The sequence below is a fragment of the Tachyglossus aculeatus genome, chromosome 15 (assembly GCF_015852505.1).
Source record: "Tachyglossus aculeatus isolate mTacAcu1 chromosome 15, mTacAcu1.pri, whole genome shotgun sequence".
Classification (NCBI taxonomy): domain Eukaryota; kingdom Metazoa; phylum Chordata; class Mammalia; order Monotremata; family Tachyglossidae; genus Tachyglossus; species Tachyglossus aculeatus.
The window spans coordinates 25,431,139-25,443,529 of record NC_052080.1 but is presented as its reverse complement, the minus strand read 5'-3'; the positions used below and the strand labels follow the sequence as shown (position 1 = coordinate 25,443,529).

At 47.5% G+C, this 12,391-nt stretch overlaps 1 protein-coding gene across 3 annotated transcripts in view; it reads left to right on the top strand.

The window, feature by feature from the left end:
- STXBP4 (syntaxin binding protein 4) overlaps positions 1-12,391 on the top strand; it is a 91,832-nt gene that overhangs the window by 14,794 nt on the left and 64,647 nt on the right. For all 3 annotated transcript variants that reach the window (XM_038757201.1, XM_038757199.1, XM_038757200.1), the window contains exons 5-10: positions 1,754-1,860; positions 2,009-2,216; positions 4,110-4,185; positions 8,121-8,215; positions 11,631-11,727; positions 12,034-12,146. In XM_038757201.1, coding sequence (XP_038613129.1) covers positions 1,754-1,860; positions 2,009-2,216; positions 4,110-4,185; positions 8,121-8,215; positions 11,631-11,727; positions 12,034-12,146 — 696 coding nt within the window. The remainder of the gene's footprint in view (positions 1-1,753; positions 1,861-2,008; positions 2,217-4,109; positions 4,186-8,120; positions 8,216-11,630; positions 11,728-12,033; positions 12,147-12,391) is intronic.

Below are 12,391 nucleotides of genomic sequence, written 5' to 3'. Positions count from 1 at the left end.
GCCTTGGACTGTTGTGGTCTGAGAGAAGGCCACAGTGCTGGTGTATCAGTTTGTTTTATTTGTTTTAGGGTATTTTTAGGGTATTTGTTTTAGGGTATTTAGGGTGTTTTAGGGTATTTAGGGTGTTTAAGTGCTTACTATATGCCAGGCACTGTACTAAGCACAGGGGTGGATACCAGCAAATCGTGTTGGACACAGTCCCCGTCTCACATAATAATAATGATTGCATTTATTAAGCGCTTACTATGTGCAAAGCACTGTTCTAAGCGCAGGGGAGGTTGCAAGGTGATAATAATAATAATAATGGCATTTATTAAGTGCTTACTATGTGCAAAGCACCGTTCTAAGCACTGGGAAGCTTACAAGGTGATCAGGTGGTCCCTCGTGGGGCTCACAGTCTTAATCCCCATTTTACAGATGAGGTCACTGAGGCACAGAGAAGTTAAGTGACTTGCCCAAAGTCACACAGCTGACAATTGGCGGAGCTGGGATTTGAACCCCTGACCTCTGACTCCAAAGCCCGTGCTCTTTCGTTCTGAGCCACGCTGCTTCTCTGCTGCTTCTGCTTCACTTTGTTAAGTGATCAGGTTGTCCCATGGGGGGCTCACAGTCTTAATCCCCATTTTACAGTTGAGGTAAGTGAAGTGATTTGACCAAGGTCACACAGAAAGAATAGTGGCAGAACCAGGATTAGAACCCAGGGCTTTCGGACTCAGAGGCCCAGATTCTAACCATCAAACAACCATGCAACCACTTCCACACCTTTGAGGGCTGCCCTCCTGTCTGACCGCCCGGGGTGGAGAACCCCGGCTTTGAACTTAGGCCGACCTGATTAAAAATCAATCAATCAATCAATCAATCGTATTTATTGAGCGCTTACTGTGTGCAGAGCACTGTACTAAGCGCTTGGGAAGTACAAGTTGGCAACATATAGAGACAGTCCCTACCCAACAGTGGGCTCACAGTCTAAAAGGGGGAGACAGAGAACAAAACCAAACATACTAACAAAATGAAATAAATAGAAAAGATATGTACAAGTAAAATAAATAGAGTAATAAATATGTACAAAAATAAATATGTACAAACCAAAAAATATGTACAAATCAAAATTGAGAGGCTTCTCTTTCTAGGTTTAGATTCCTTCATGTGCCTTTCAGTGAAATAAGAAAGCATTTTATTTTAGTGGGATTTGTTAAGCGTTCACCACGTGTCAGGCACTGTACTAAGCGCTGGGGTAGATACAAGGTAATAGGGTTCGACACGCCCCGTCCCATGTCGGGCTCACAGTCTTAATCCCCATTTTACAGATGTGGGAACTGAGGCCCACATAGGGGAAGTGACTTGCCTAAGGTCAAACAGCAGACAAGTGGCAGAGCCAGAATTAGAACCTGGGTCCTTCTGACTCTCAAGCGCACACTCTATCCACTAGGTCACTCTGCTTTAGTCTAATTCAAATATATGATTTTTTTCCCAAGAATTTCATTTAAACACTCATGCTTCAGACATAGCGACAGCGTCCAGAGCTAGCATCAAAGGTTTCGCTCTCACCCTTTATAGCTCCTTGTTAGAGGGATAAAAACTTTTACCAGCTCGACTCTCCAATCTCGAATTCCTAAGGTCATTCTATTCATGAAAGACTCATCACTGAAGAGTTATTTACTACAGTTCCTCTGACCAATGCATATAAAATGGCCTCTTCACTAATGCTATGATTATTAGCATTGTGATTACGATTGTTGTCATCATTTTCTAGGACGGACGACTAAAGCCTGGTGATCAGCTCGTATCCATAAATAAGGAGTCTCTGATTGGTGTTTCATTTGAAGAAGCCAAACACATCATTATGCGAGCAAAGCTGAGGTGATTATTTGGCCTAAATGATACAACCTTGCTTACCTCAGAGGTATCTCGAGAAATATATTTAAAACGTTGCCTTCCCTCGGGGAAGTTAACGGATCCTTTGATGAAATCCGTCAACCTGTCGTGTGCCTTTTCTTTTCGATCCTAGACCAGAATCCACCTGGGAGATAGCATTCATCCGGCAAAACTGTCCGGACAGGGCCCCTGAGGGCCCACGGCCCGCTCCTCTCTCAGCCTCATCGCTCAATCATGAACAACCCCGGACTTCAGCCCCTTTGAACGTTCTCCCACCTCAGGTGGAGAATCCAGCTCTAAGTTCTGGGAATTGCCCGTTTCCTGATCTTAAGACAGCTCAGGTAAGGGGTCTGAATTCTCTGCCATCCCGAGACCTCCAAGAGCATTTTATTTGAAACCTGGGTCGTTGGACGAATCGTTCGTGATTACCGAACATTCGCAAAAGGCAAACTGAGCCTTCCTGTTCCTAAATGAGATTGGGTCTCTGCTCCTCTCGATTCATCAGCAGGAGGCCAGCGTGGCAACTCCTCGAAGGCAGGGACCAACATCATCATCATCATCAATCGTATTTATTGAGCGCTTACTATGTGCAGAGCACTGTACTAAGCGCTTGGGAAGTACAAATTGGAAGCACAAAGTACAAACATCATGAGGATGGCTCTCCAAGAGGGCCGGCAACGGCGACAGTCATGTTCGCCGAGGGCCTGTTCTCATCGCACCTTTCCTCGTAGAGCCGGTCTTTTGCCTGCTAGAGACAGGCCGCTGGGTCGGATGGCCCACGTGTGCGAGAAACGCTCTTTGGTGTGAGATCTCCCTCCTTTTTCCCCCAAACTCCTCGGCTCTCCAAATGCCGCCCAAGTTTCCCACCCGGTTCCTTCCCGCTCCAATTCAAGCCAGTTTCCCCCCTTTTAGACTGTGAGCCCACTGTTGGATAGGGACTGTCTCTATATATTGCCAACTTGTACTTCCCAAGCGCTTAGTACAGTGCTTTGCACACAGTAAGCACTCAATAAATACGATTGATTGATTGACTGTCTCTATATGTTGCCAACTTGTACTTCCCAAGCGCTTAGTACAGTGCTCTGCACACAGTAAGCGCTCAGTAAATACGATTGATTGATTGATTGATTGAAGCCAGAGGAGAATTCCAGATCACATCTCCTTGTCATGATATAATAATAATAATGATGGTATTTGTTAAGTGCTTACTATGTGCAAAGCACTGTTCTAAGCACTGGGGGGATCCAAGGTGATCAGGTTGTCCCACGTGGGGCTCACAGTCTTAATCCCCATTTTAAAAATGAGGTAACGAAGGCACAGAGAAGTTAAGTGACTTGCCCAAAGTCACACAGCTGACAATTGGCGGAGCCGGGATTTGAACCCATGACCTCCGATATACCAACCACAGAGCCCCCCTGAGCAGAGGAGAGGCCGGGAGGTCGAGCGACTGGGATCCAAATCGTCGTTTCCCATGTAATAATGATAATAATCATAATTATAAAAGTAATACTTGTGGTATTTGTTAAGCACTTACTACGTGCTAGGCATTCTACGAAGTGATGAGGTGGATACAGGCAAGTCAGGTTGGACACAGTCCCTATCCCACATGGGGCTCCCAGTGTCAGTCTCCATTTTACAGATGAGGTAACTGAGGCCCAGAGAAGTGAAGTGACTTGTCCAAGGTCACACAACAGACAAGTGGTGGAGCAGGAATTAGAAGCCATGACCGTCTGACTCCTAGGCGCGTGATTTATCCACTAGGCCATCCGAGCGGGCCATTGGGTAACGAGGGTGAAGACTTCAAGGACAAAGTGGCTTCTCGGAGCATTCATTCATTCATTCAATCGTATTTATTGAGCGCTTACTGTGTGCAGAGCACTGTACTAAGCACTTGGGAAGTACAATTTGGCAACATATAGAGACGGTCCCTACCCAACAGTGGGGTTGCGGTTCCTGGCTCCTCGTTGGGTCAGATTTTCTCACTTTTAGAAACAGGACACTCGGGGCCTGCGTTTCACCTTCCCCGGACACAGTGAGCCAAGCCCAAGAGCTCCAGTTACCTTTTGCTGCTTCCGCAGCTATTGGAACATCACGACTGCCTCACGACTTTTTGTTTTTGACCTTCTTTCAATCTCTCAAACTGCCATTTCACTTTCACGTCAACCTGGGTTCCTAGTCTCGTCTCTAAGCCACTTAGGAAAGTGACATTTTGTGTCGGTGATTTTCTTTCATAGGAGGCCGGGTTCAAGACGAGAGAACCATTTCCAGTTACCTCTTCAAACAACAGTCTTTCAGATGCATCTTCGACCGGTAAATGTTCATCTGAAATTCCCTTTTCCTCTTAGTTTTTCACTCTTGTACTGGGAGTGCTTCGTAATACTCCGGATGAGGGGACATCTTTGTTTTTTCCTCCTTTGCTAATTTGTTAATGCAAATAGACCCATTCGTTATGGCACCCCTTTCCCTGGACAAATAGTGTAAACGTAACGACAAGATCTACAACCTTTGAGAAGCGGCGTGGCCTAGTGGATAAAGCACAGGCCTTAAAGTCAGAAGGACCTGGGTTCTAATCTGTCCTTCGCCACTTATCTGCTCTGTGAACTTGGGCAAGTGACGTCACTTCTCTGTGCCTCAGTTACCTCACCTGCAAAGTGGATGTTAAGACTGGGAGCCCCTTATAGGTCAGGGACTGTGCGCAACCTAATTTTCTTGTAACCACCCTAGCACTTAGTACAGTTCCTGGCATACACTAAGCCCTTGACAAATGCAATAATTGTTGAACGTCACAGTTACGACCAGCACGTTCTCCGTACGGCTCCGATAACCGAGCGAGTCTGTCAAAACCTGATAACGACAGTTCTTCTTCAACTCCAAATTAGGTCTCTGTGGAGATTGTGCTTCGTCCCTTTGATGAGGCACCATGGAGGTGTGCGGTGTGTGCTTTTTAGGGGTTCCTTTGACATAAGTAAGGAGCAGAAATGATTCTAGAGTTATCCCCGTATCCGTTAGAGAGAATGTATACAGGTCAGGGCAAGGACACCGCTGAGACCTTCTGGGGCAGCCGGAGGCCCCAAGGCAGGCCGGGATGGGCAACCACAGGCCTCATTTTAGGGCAGGGTGCGGCCAGTGGAGCCGGGGCGAGGACCCGGGCCTACCAATTCCCAGTCCCGTGTCCTTTCCAATCAGCCCCGTGCCGGCTCATCAAGGTGAGGATGGGGGCAGGCCCTGGGTTTGCTGCAGATGCATTGCTAACGGGTGGCCGAGCAGACAGTCGTGAGAGAAAACCACGCTTCTGGCCCTCCTCCTCCCGGCCAGCCACCTGCTCCAGGCCCGAGGCTCGAAACCCGACTCACTGCGTTTACCACCCAGCGCACCTCGGGGTTCGTGCGACGCCACCGAAACCCCGTAATCAAATATACCGGCATTCCTAATGCCCACGGGCTTTTTCCCGAACCCAGTCGGAGTGAGTCTTAAAGGTTTCCACAGAGATGGCTTATTTTCACTGGCGCCGCTTACGTTCTTGAGAAGTCACGGAAGTGAAGATTAGTCTGGGCTCGAAGACAGATGCCGTGTGAAAGAAAGAACCAGAGAGAAACAGCTGACATTTTCAAAAACAGCTTTCCTGTTCTACCGTCCTCGTCCTCTCCGGGAATATCCGGACTCGCCATTTGCCCACTTGAGGGCCCTCGGTCATGTCACTAAACCTCTCAGTGCTTCAGTTCCCTTATCGACAAAACAGGGATCCGGTACCTGAGGCTGACCTGATCTCTACCCAAGCGTTCGACACACAGGAAACGCTTAACAAATACCTCCACGGTCAGCAATAGTATTATTATTATTATAAAGCTGCTTTCCTGAAAAGTCAGGCTTAATGCGTCTCCCATCTCTGCCATTATCTACTCTCCCAAGCGCTCAGTACAGTGCCCTGCACACCGTAAGTGCTCAATAAATACCATCGATCGATTACGATGACAAGTGGGAGATAAGTTGAAGGGATCTCGGGAAATAGGAAGTGAACAAAATGCGCAGACTGTCCCATTTACAATAAAATTGATTTGTTCGGGGGCCCAACCCGGGGTCCGCAGCTCCGGCATCCGTCTGCCCCCTGGTAGGCTCTAGAGCCCCACTGCACAGGGGAGGGCGAGGATGGCCGGGCATCTTCTCTGGGCCTCGGTTTCCTCATCTGAAGCAGGGGTTGTAAATCCTTGTCCTCCGTCCCCCTTAGACCGTGGTCCCGGTGTGAGAAGCAGCATGGCCCAGTGGACAGAGCACAGACCTAGGACATGGATTCTAATCCCGGCTTCACTACTTGTCTGCTGTGTGACTTTGGGCAAGTCACTTCACTTCTCTGGGCCTCAGTTACCTCATCTGAAAAATGGCTATTAATACTGTGAGTCCCATGTGGGACAGGGGTTATGTCCAACCCGATTTGCTTGCATTCCCCCAACAGTGCGGTGCCTGGCACATAGTAAGTGCTTAACAGCTACCACAATTATTATTATTATTATGTGTGGAACCCGGACCATGTCTGACCCAATCATGCTGCATTTACCCTGCCATTAGGCATGTAGTAAGTGCTCAGCAGAGAGCACGGTTTTTCCTTATCGCTATCATTGTCATTGTTATTATTATGCCCTGCCCATTGGCATCTCCTCAGGCTCATAAGGCAGCTGAGTTGTTGTCCAAAAAAGCACAGATCAGAGCTTCCTTCTTTACAAGACAACTTGCCATCCCAGAGCCGCAACTGGCTAGTGGGGTGGGCCGAGGGCCATTTCAGGATTATCAGGATTTGGGGATTAGGGAGCTCAAATTCATCATCTTTTCCTCCGGTCAGAACCCCGAAGCGATAGCGTGGACCACAGTAATTTGTTTTAGTGTTCTCTCTCGGCACTTTAGTCTGCTGGTGCCCCGGCTTCAGTGAACCAAAGTCATTGGCGAGGAAAGCAGTTGATGGCAGAGAACGTGTTTTTCATGGGCAGCTGACCTGTTGGAATTTCCTATTTATGGGGGAAGGGTTAAAATCCATACAGTATTCAGAGGTGGGTCTCTGAGCTTTTTTTTTTCTTTTTGGATGGTATTTGTTAAGTGCTTATTATGTGTCAAGCACTGTTCTAAGCCCTGGGGTAGATACGAGTTGATCAGACTGGACACAGACTGTCCCCTGGCAGTTGGAGTTGGAGGATTTAGTCCCCATTTTCCAAATGGGAGAACTGAGGCCCAGAGGAGTTATATGACTTGCCCAAGGTCACATAATAATAATAATAATGGCATTTATTAAGCATTTACTATGTGCAAAACACTGTTCTAAGTGCTGGGGAGGTTACAAGGTGATCAGGTTGTCCCACAGGGGGTTCACCGTCTTAATCCCCAATTTACAGGAGAGGGAACTGAGGCCCAGAGAAGTTAAGTGACTTGCCCAAAGCACACAGCTGACAAGTGGTGGAGCCGGGATTTAAACCCATGACCTCTGACTCCAAAGCCCGGGCTCTTTCCACTGAGCCACGCTGCTTCTCATGCTTCTCACATAGCAGGCAACCATCCAAGCCAGTCCTCTGACTCTCCAGCCCGTGCTCTTTCTTCTAGGCCATGCTGCTTCTCTTTTTTGCATTATGGGATCACCACCAGTCTCACATAAGAAATCTGGGGATCAGAATGGTCTGCCACCTGTCAGGCAGGTCTGCCTGACTTCATGTCCCGTCATCCTCAATTCGGCAAATATGGTATTTGCTAAGCACTTTGTGCCCGGCACTGTGTTAAGCCCTGGGGTAGAGACAAGCTAATCAGGTTGGATAAAGTCCAAGTCCCAGAGGGGGCTCACAGTCTTAATCCCCATTTTACAGATGAGATAACTGAGGCACCGAGAAGATAGGTAACTTGCCCAAGGTCCCACAGCAGGTAAGTGGCAGAACCGGGATTAGAACACAGGTCCAAGATCTATCCACTAGGTCATGCCGCTTATCTTTGTGGAAATAATGTACCTCCCCCCACCATCCATTACCAGATCCATCTTGTTTCTTTTCAGATGGGAAGTATCATCTGTCCTACGGTAACTTTCTTTTAGAGTTCAGGAAAGGGTTTGGGTGTTTTCTTAAATACGCCGCTTTTTCCCCTTTCAAATAAACAAAGTTGAATTTTGTCAGATGGATGAAACAGAAGTATTTTGATCGGCAGGAGCTCAGAGCCAATTCCTTCATAAGATAGATTCCTATTAAAGTTCCAATTAACACACCCCTGTCATCTCCTAGATCTTAGCCCCGAATGGCCTGAGGACTGTGAACGCCGAGGAAAGAAGATTTCCCTAAACCCCTCCGTTCGCTTTCATGCCAAGAAATTGGAGACGGTAAATAATCCTTTCGGCCCACCCGCGTAAGAAGCATGTATTTACACTGGTAAAAAATTTAGGAATAACAAAAGGAGCTTGGGGAGGGAGTTTCAGAACTCTAGATTTTCTTGATTTCAAGATACGAGAGTTGGTTTTAAGCTACTTTAGTTGGTGTAAAATTTAGCTACTGAATTCAAGTGGTTAGCAATCATTTATCAATAATGACACCTATTAAACTGCTTACTATGTGCCAAGCACCATACTAAACACTAGCTAAATAGAAGGTAATCAGGTTGGACACAGAACCTGTCTCAAATGGGGCATATGGTCCAAAAGGGAGGAAGAGGAGGTGTTGAATACCCATTGTACAGATGAGGGAACTGAGGCCCAGATAAGTTAAGTGACTTTCCCGAGGTCACACAACAGACAGATGGCAGATCTGGGATTAGAACCCAAGTCTTCCTGCTCCCAGCCTCAGGTTCTTTCTGCCAAGCTCCACTGTTTCCTGAAAATCTTTTAGAGTAAGTCTAAATGAAATGATTTTGGGGTGCATTGTCATCTCAGTAGTTTTGGTTTGGCGAAGCTGGAGATCCTAAAGCGTGACTCTGAAGTATCAGATACAACAAGACGGCTGTAAAACGGAAGACATTTTCAAGACCAAAATTAGAACCAAAGAAGTACAGTGAGCACGAAGAGGAAGGAAGACGGGGCGGACAGAAGATAAAAGCAGTCCAATGGAGAGCCTAGAAAGACATAACTAGGAGAAAAGCTGGAGCCTGGGGGATGGGTTCCAACCTTTCCCTCGACCACCAAAACTAAAGGCACTTGCACTGCTTTCCCAGGCCCAGCATTGACCACCATAAATACCAGGAGATGCCCTCGTCCGCCCTTTCTTCCATGCCCTAGTTGGGCATCCCCATGTAAGTTCCAGGGTGGGAAAAGTGGCTGCCAGCACATCTGTTACCCTCAGGGTACCTCAAGCTGTGTTTGCCGGATCCTCCACTCTTCCTGCTTTGTTGTTTTCACTCTGCTGGAGAGAGAATACCCATCTGCCCAACTGGAATAAAGCCCCTGATCCTTCCAGGCTCCTCTTCCCACCACCTGCTTCTCCTCTAGCTGCCTTCCTCCTGAGTGGAGACCTTGGGAAGATCTCTGAGCATACATCCAATTTTAAAAACCCTCAATGCGGAGTGTCTCTGCCCAGATTCAGTGCCTCCCAGCCCGTCTGAGCTCTACAGTTTTATGAAGTTCTGGAAAATTCCAGAGGCACTTAACGTGGAATTGGAAAATCAGGATTCTGCTCCTTGTCGTGCTGAGCTTTTACTGTTTTTAGGGAACAGTAAAATGGCATCTTAGAACAAAAGAAAAGCGCATCTTGCACAATCTCCTTTCGTTGCTTAATTCAGGACACATTGGGATTTCGGCCCTTTTGAACCTAAAATGTGTTTCCCCCAAAACTGTGCATTCCCTGAAATTGAAATCGCTTCTCTTCTCTCATAAATTTTTCCCAAGTTAAACCTTCTTTCCTTTAAGCTGCTGAAGTAATATTACCAATATCTTTCAAATATGAAAGGGGTTCTGCTTTGTAAGCAGCCAGATTTTCTTAGCCCTAAAATTCATACTTAGGTTTCATTGGTAGCAGCTGTTTAAACAGGGTGAGCGACCTCAATTTTGGGAAGAAGCCAAAGTATAAACTCTTGTGGCAGTAATTGATCAACCACTTTAGACGTGCAAAGCACTATACTGAGCAGTGGGGAGAATATTCCCACCGATTCAGTCCCCCGGTCCCTCAAGAACTTCCCTATGTAGAACTGGGGAAGTGGGAGGACAGGAGTTGGGGCTTCTGCCTCGCCTCAGCTGGGAGAAGCAGTGTAGCCTGGTGGAAAGAGCAAGGGCCTGGGAGTTGGAGGACGTGGTTTCTCATTCCAGCTCTCCTGTATGTCCGCTGTGTGACCCTGCACAAGTTGCTTAACTTCTCTGTGCCTCCGTTACCTCGTCTTGTAAAATGGGGATCAAGACCGCGAGCCCCGTGTGGGACAGGAACTGTGTCCAAAGAGTTTACCTTATATCTACTCCGGTGTTTAGAACAGTGCTTAGTACAGTGCTCTGCTCACAGTAAGCACTCAATAAATGCAATTGCATGAATGAACAGTGCTTGACACATACTAAATACTTAAATTGCACAGTTATTATTATTAGCCCTGTTGTCAGATGTCCTTTGGGTCCTGTGTCTGCCCTGGATCTTTTGTTTCCTCCTCCACAAAAAACATCTTTCCAGATAAAATAGACCATTACAGAGCCTCATAAGAAGAAGGTGTCGATGATTAAGTGTGCCATCGTTACATCACCAAGCAGGAGAGACCCTCTCCCTGCCTTTCCGGCTCTGGCCCTGAACAGTTATCGGCTCCAAAGGCGCACTCCTCCAGGAGGCCTTCCCAACCTAAGCCCTTGTATTTCCCCCGTCCTCCCTCCCCTCTGTGTCAGCTTGGAACCCAGAGGTGTACACCTCTTGTTCGACCTTGAGGCTCACTTGATTCTCACCCCAGCCCTGCAATACAGCTTGGTTCAGTGGAAAGGGCACGGGCCTGGGAGTAAGAGGACCTAGGTTCTAATCTTCTGTGCGACGCTAACCTTCTCAGTGTGCCTCAATCTCGTCTATCTCACCACTGGCCCCTCGCTCACATCCTGCCTCTGGCCTGGAATGCCCTCCCTCCTCAAATCTGGTAGAAGATTACTCTCCCCTGCTTCAAAGCCTTAGTGAAGGCACATCTCTTCTTTACTAAGCACCCCCCTTTCCTCTACTCCCACTCCCTGACTTGCTCCCTCTGTTCTTCCCCCCTCCCAGCCCCACAGCACTTCGGTACATATCTGTAATTTACTGATTTATATTAATATCTGTCTCCCCCCCTCTAGACTGTAAGGTTGTTGTGGGCAAGGAACAAGTCTGTATGTTGTTTTATTGTACTCTTCCAAGGGCTTAGTCCAGTGCTCTGCACATGGTAAGCACTCAATAAATTCAACTGAATGGATGAATGAAATGACCTTGGGCAAGTCCCTTGACCTATCTGGCCCTCCGCTTCCTCATCTGTCAAATGAGGTTTAAATCTTACTACCATTTATATGGTGAGCCTCCTGTGGGGCAGAGACGGTGCCCAAACTGAGTGTTTTGTACTTACCCCAGCGCTTAGGTGTGATGCTTGTCAAATAGTGGGCACTAGACAGATACCACCGTGATTATCATTATTATAACGGGTAGATTTGTAATCCGGAGGAGAGAGGAGTTTGCTCTGTGGTTGGTCTTACTTTTGGTTTTGGTGACCCCTGGGTGCTGTTGATTTTTATCCTGCCGGTAAACTCAGGCTGTAATGAGAGGGTTTTCATCTCGGGTGGCAAGGAGATCGAAAACATGACTGAAAGTACCTTTTTCTTTCAGGCTTTGAATTACTTGGGGATCCAGCCCACCGAGGAGCAGCATCAAGCTCTGAGCCAGCAAGTGCCCTTAGACCCCAAAGGGATGGTGTCTTTTGGAGGTAATCCTGCCTTGGAATCAGATTGACCTGGGTTCAAATCTCTGCCACTTGTGTGCTGTGTGACTTTGGGCAAGTCGCTTCACTTCTCCATGCCTCAGTTACCTCATCTGTAAAATGGGGATTTAGACTGTGCACCCCAAGTGGGACAGACACTGCGTCCAACCCGATTATCTTGCATCTACCCCAGTGCTTAGTACAGTGCTTGACACCTAGTAAGCCCTTAAGTACCATAAAAAAGTATTCAGTGTAAATATCGTGTGGCAAATGGAGGCTGACTGCCATAACGGAAATTATGCTCCATTTTAGATTTCGTCCAAGTGGCTCGAAACCTGTTCTCTCTGCATTTGGATGAAGGAGGTGTGGAACTCAGAGTTGGTGAGAAAAGTGTCCAAGATCTCTCCAGCCTACTGGATTCAGAGGTGATGGGAGTTCTATGTTGTTGCTGAGAATTGCTCAGTTGAGAAATGACAACCTGGACAGCACAGCATGTCTGAGAGCCGGGAGAGTCCTAGCTTCCGACTCACGGGACCGAACCTCTCCAGCCTCTCACGGGGCCCAGATAATATTTGTTTTTTTTTGTCTCTCTCAACCCGACCCCAGTTCCAAGTCAGACTCTCCTGGCCCAAGCCGTTCCCACGAAGTTCGAGTCTGTGAGCCCACTGTT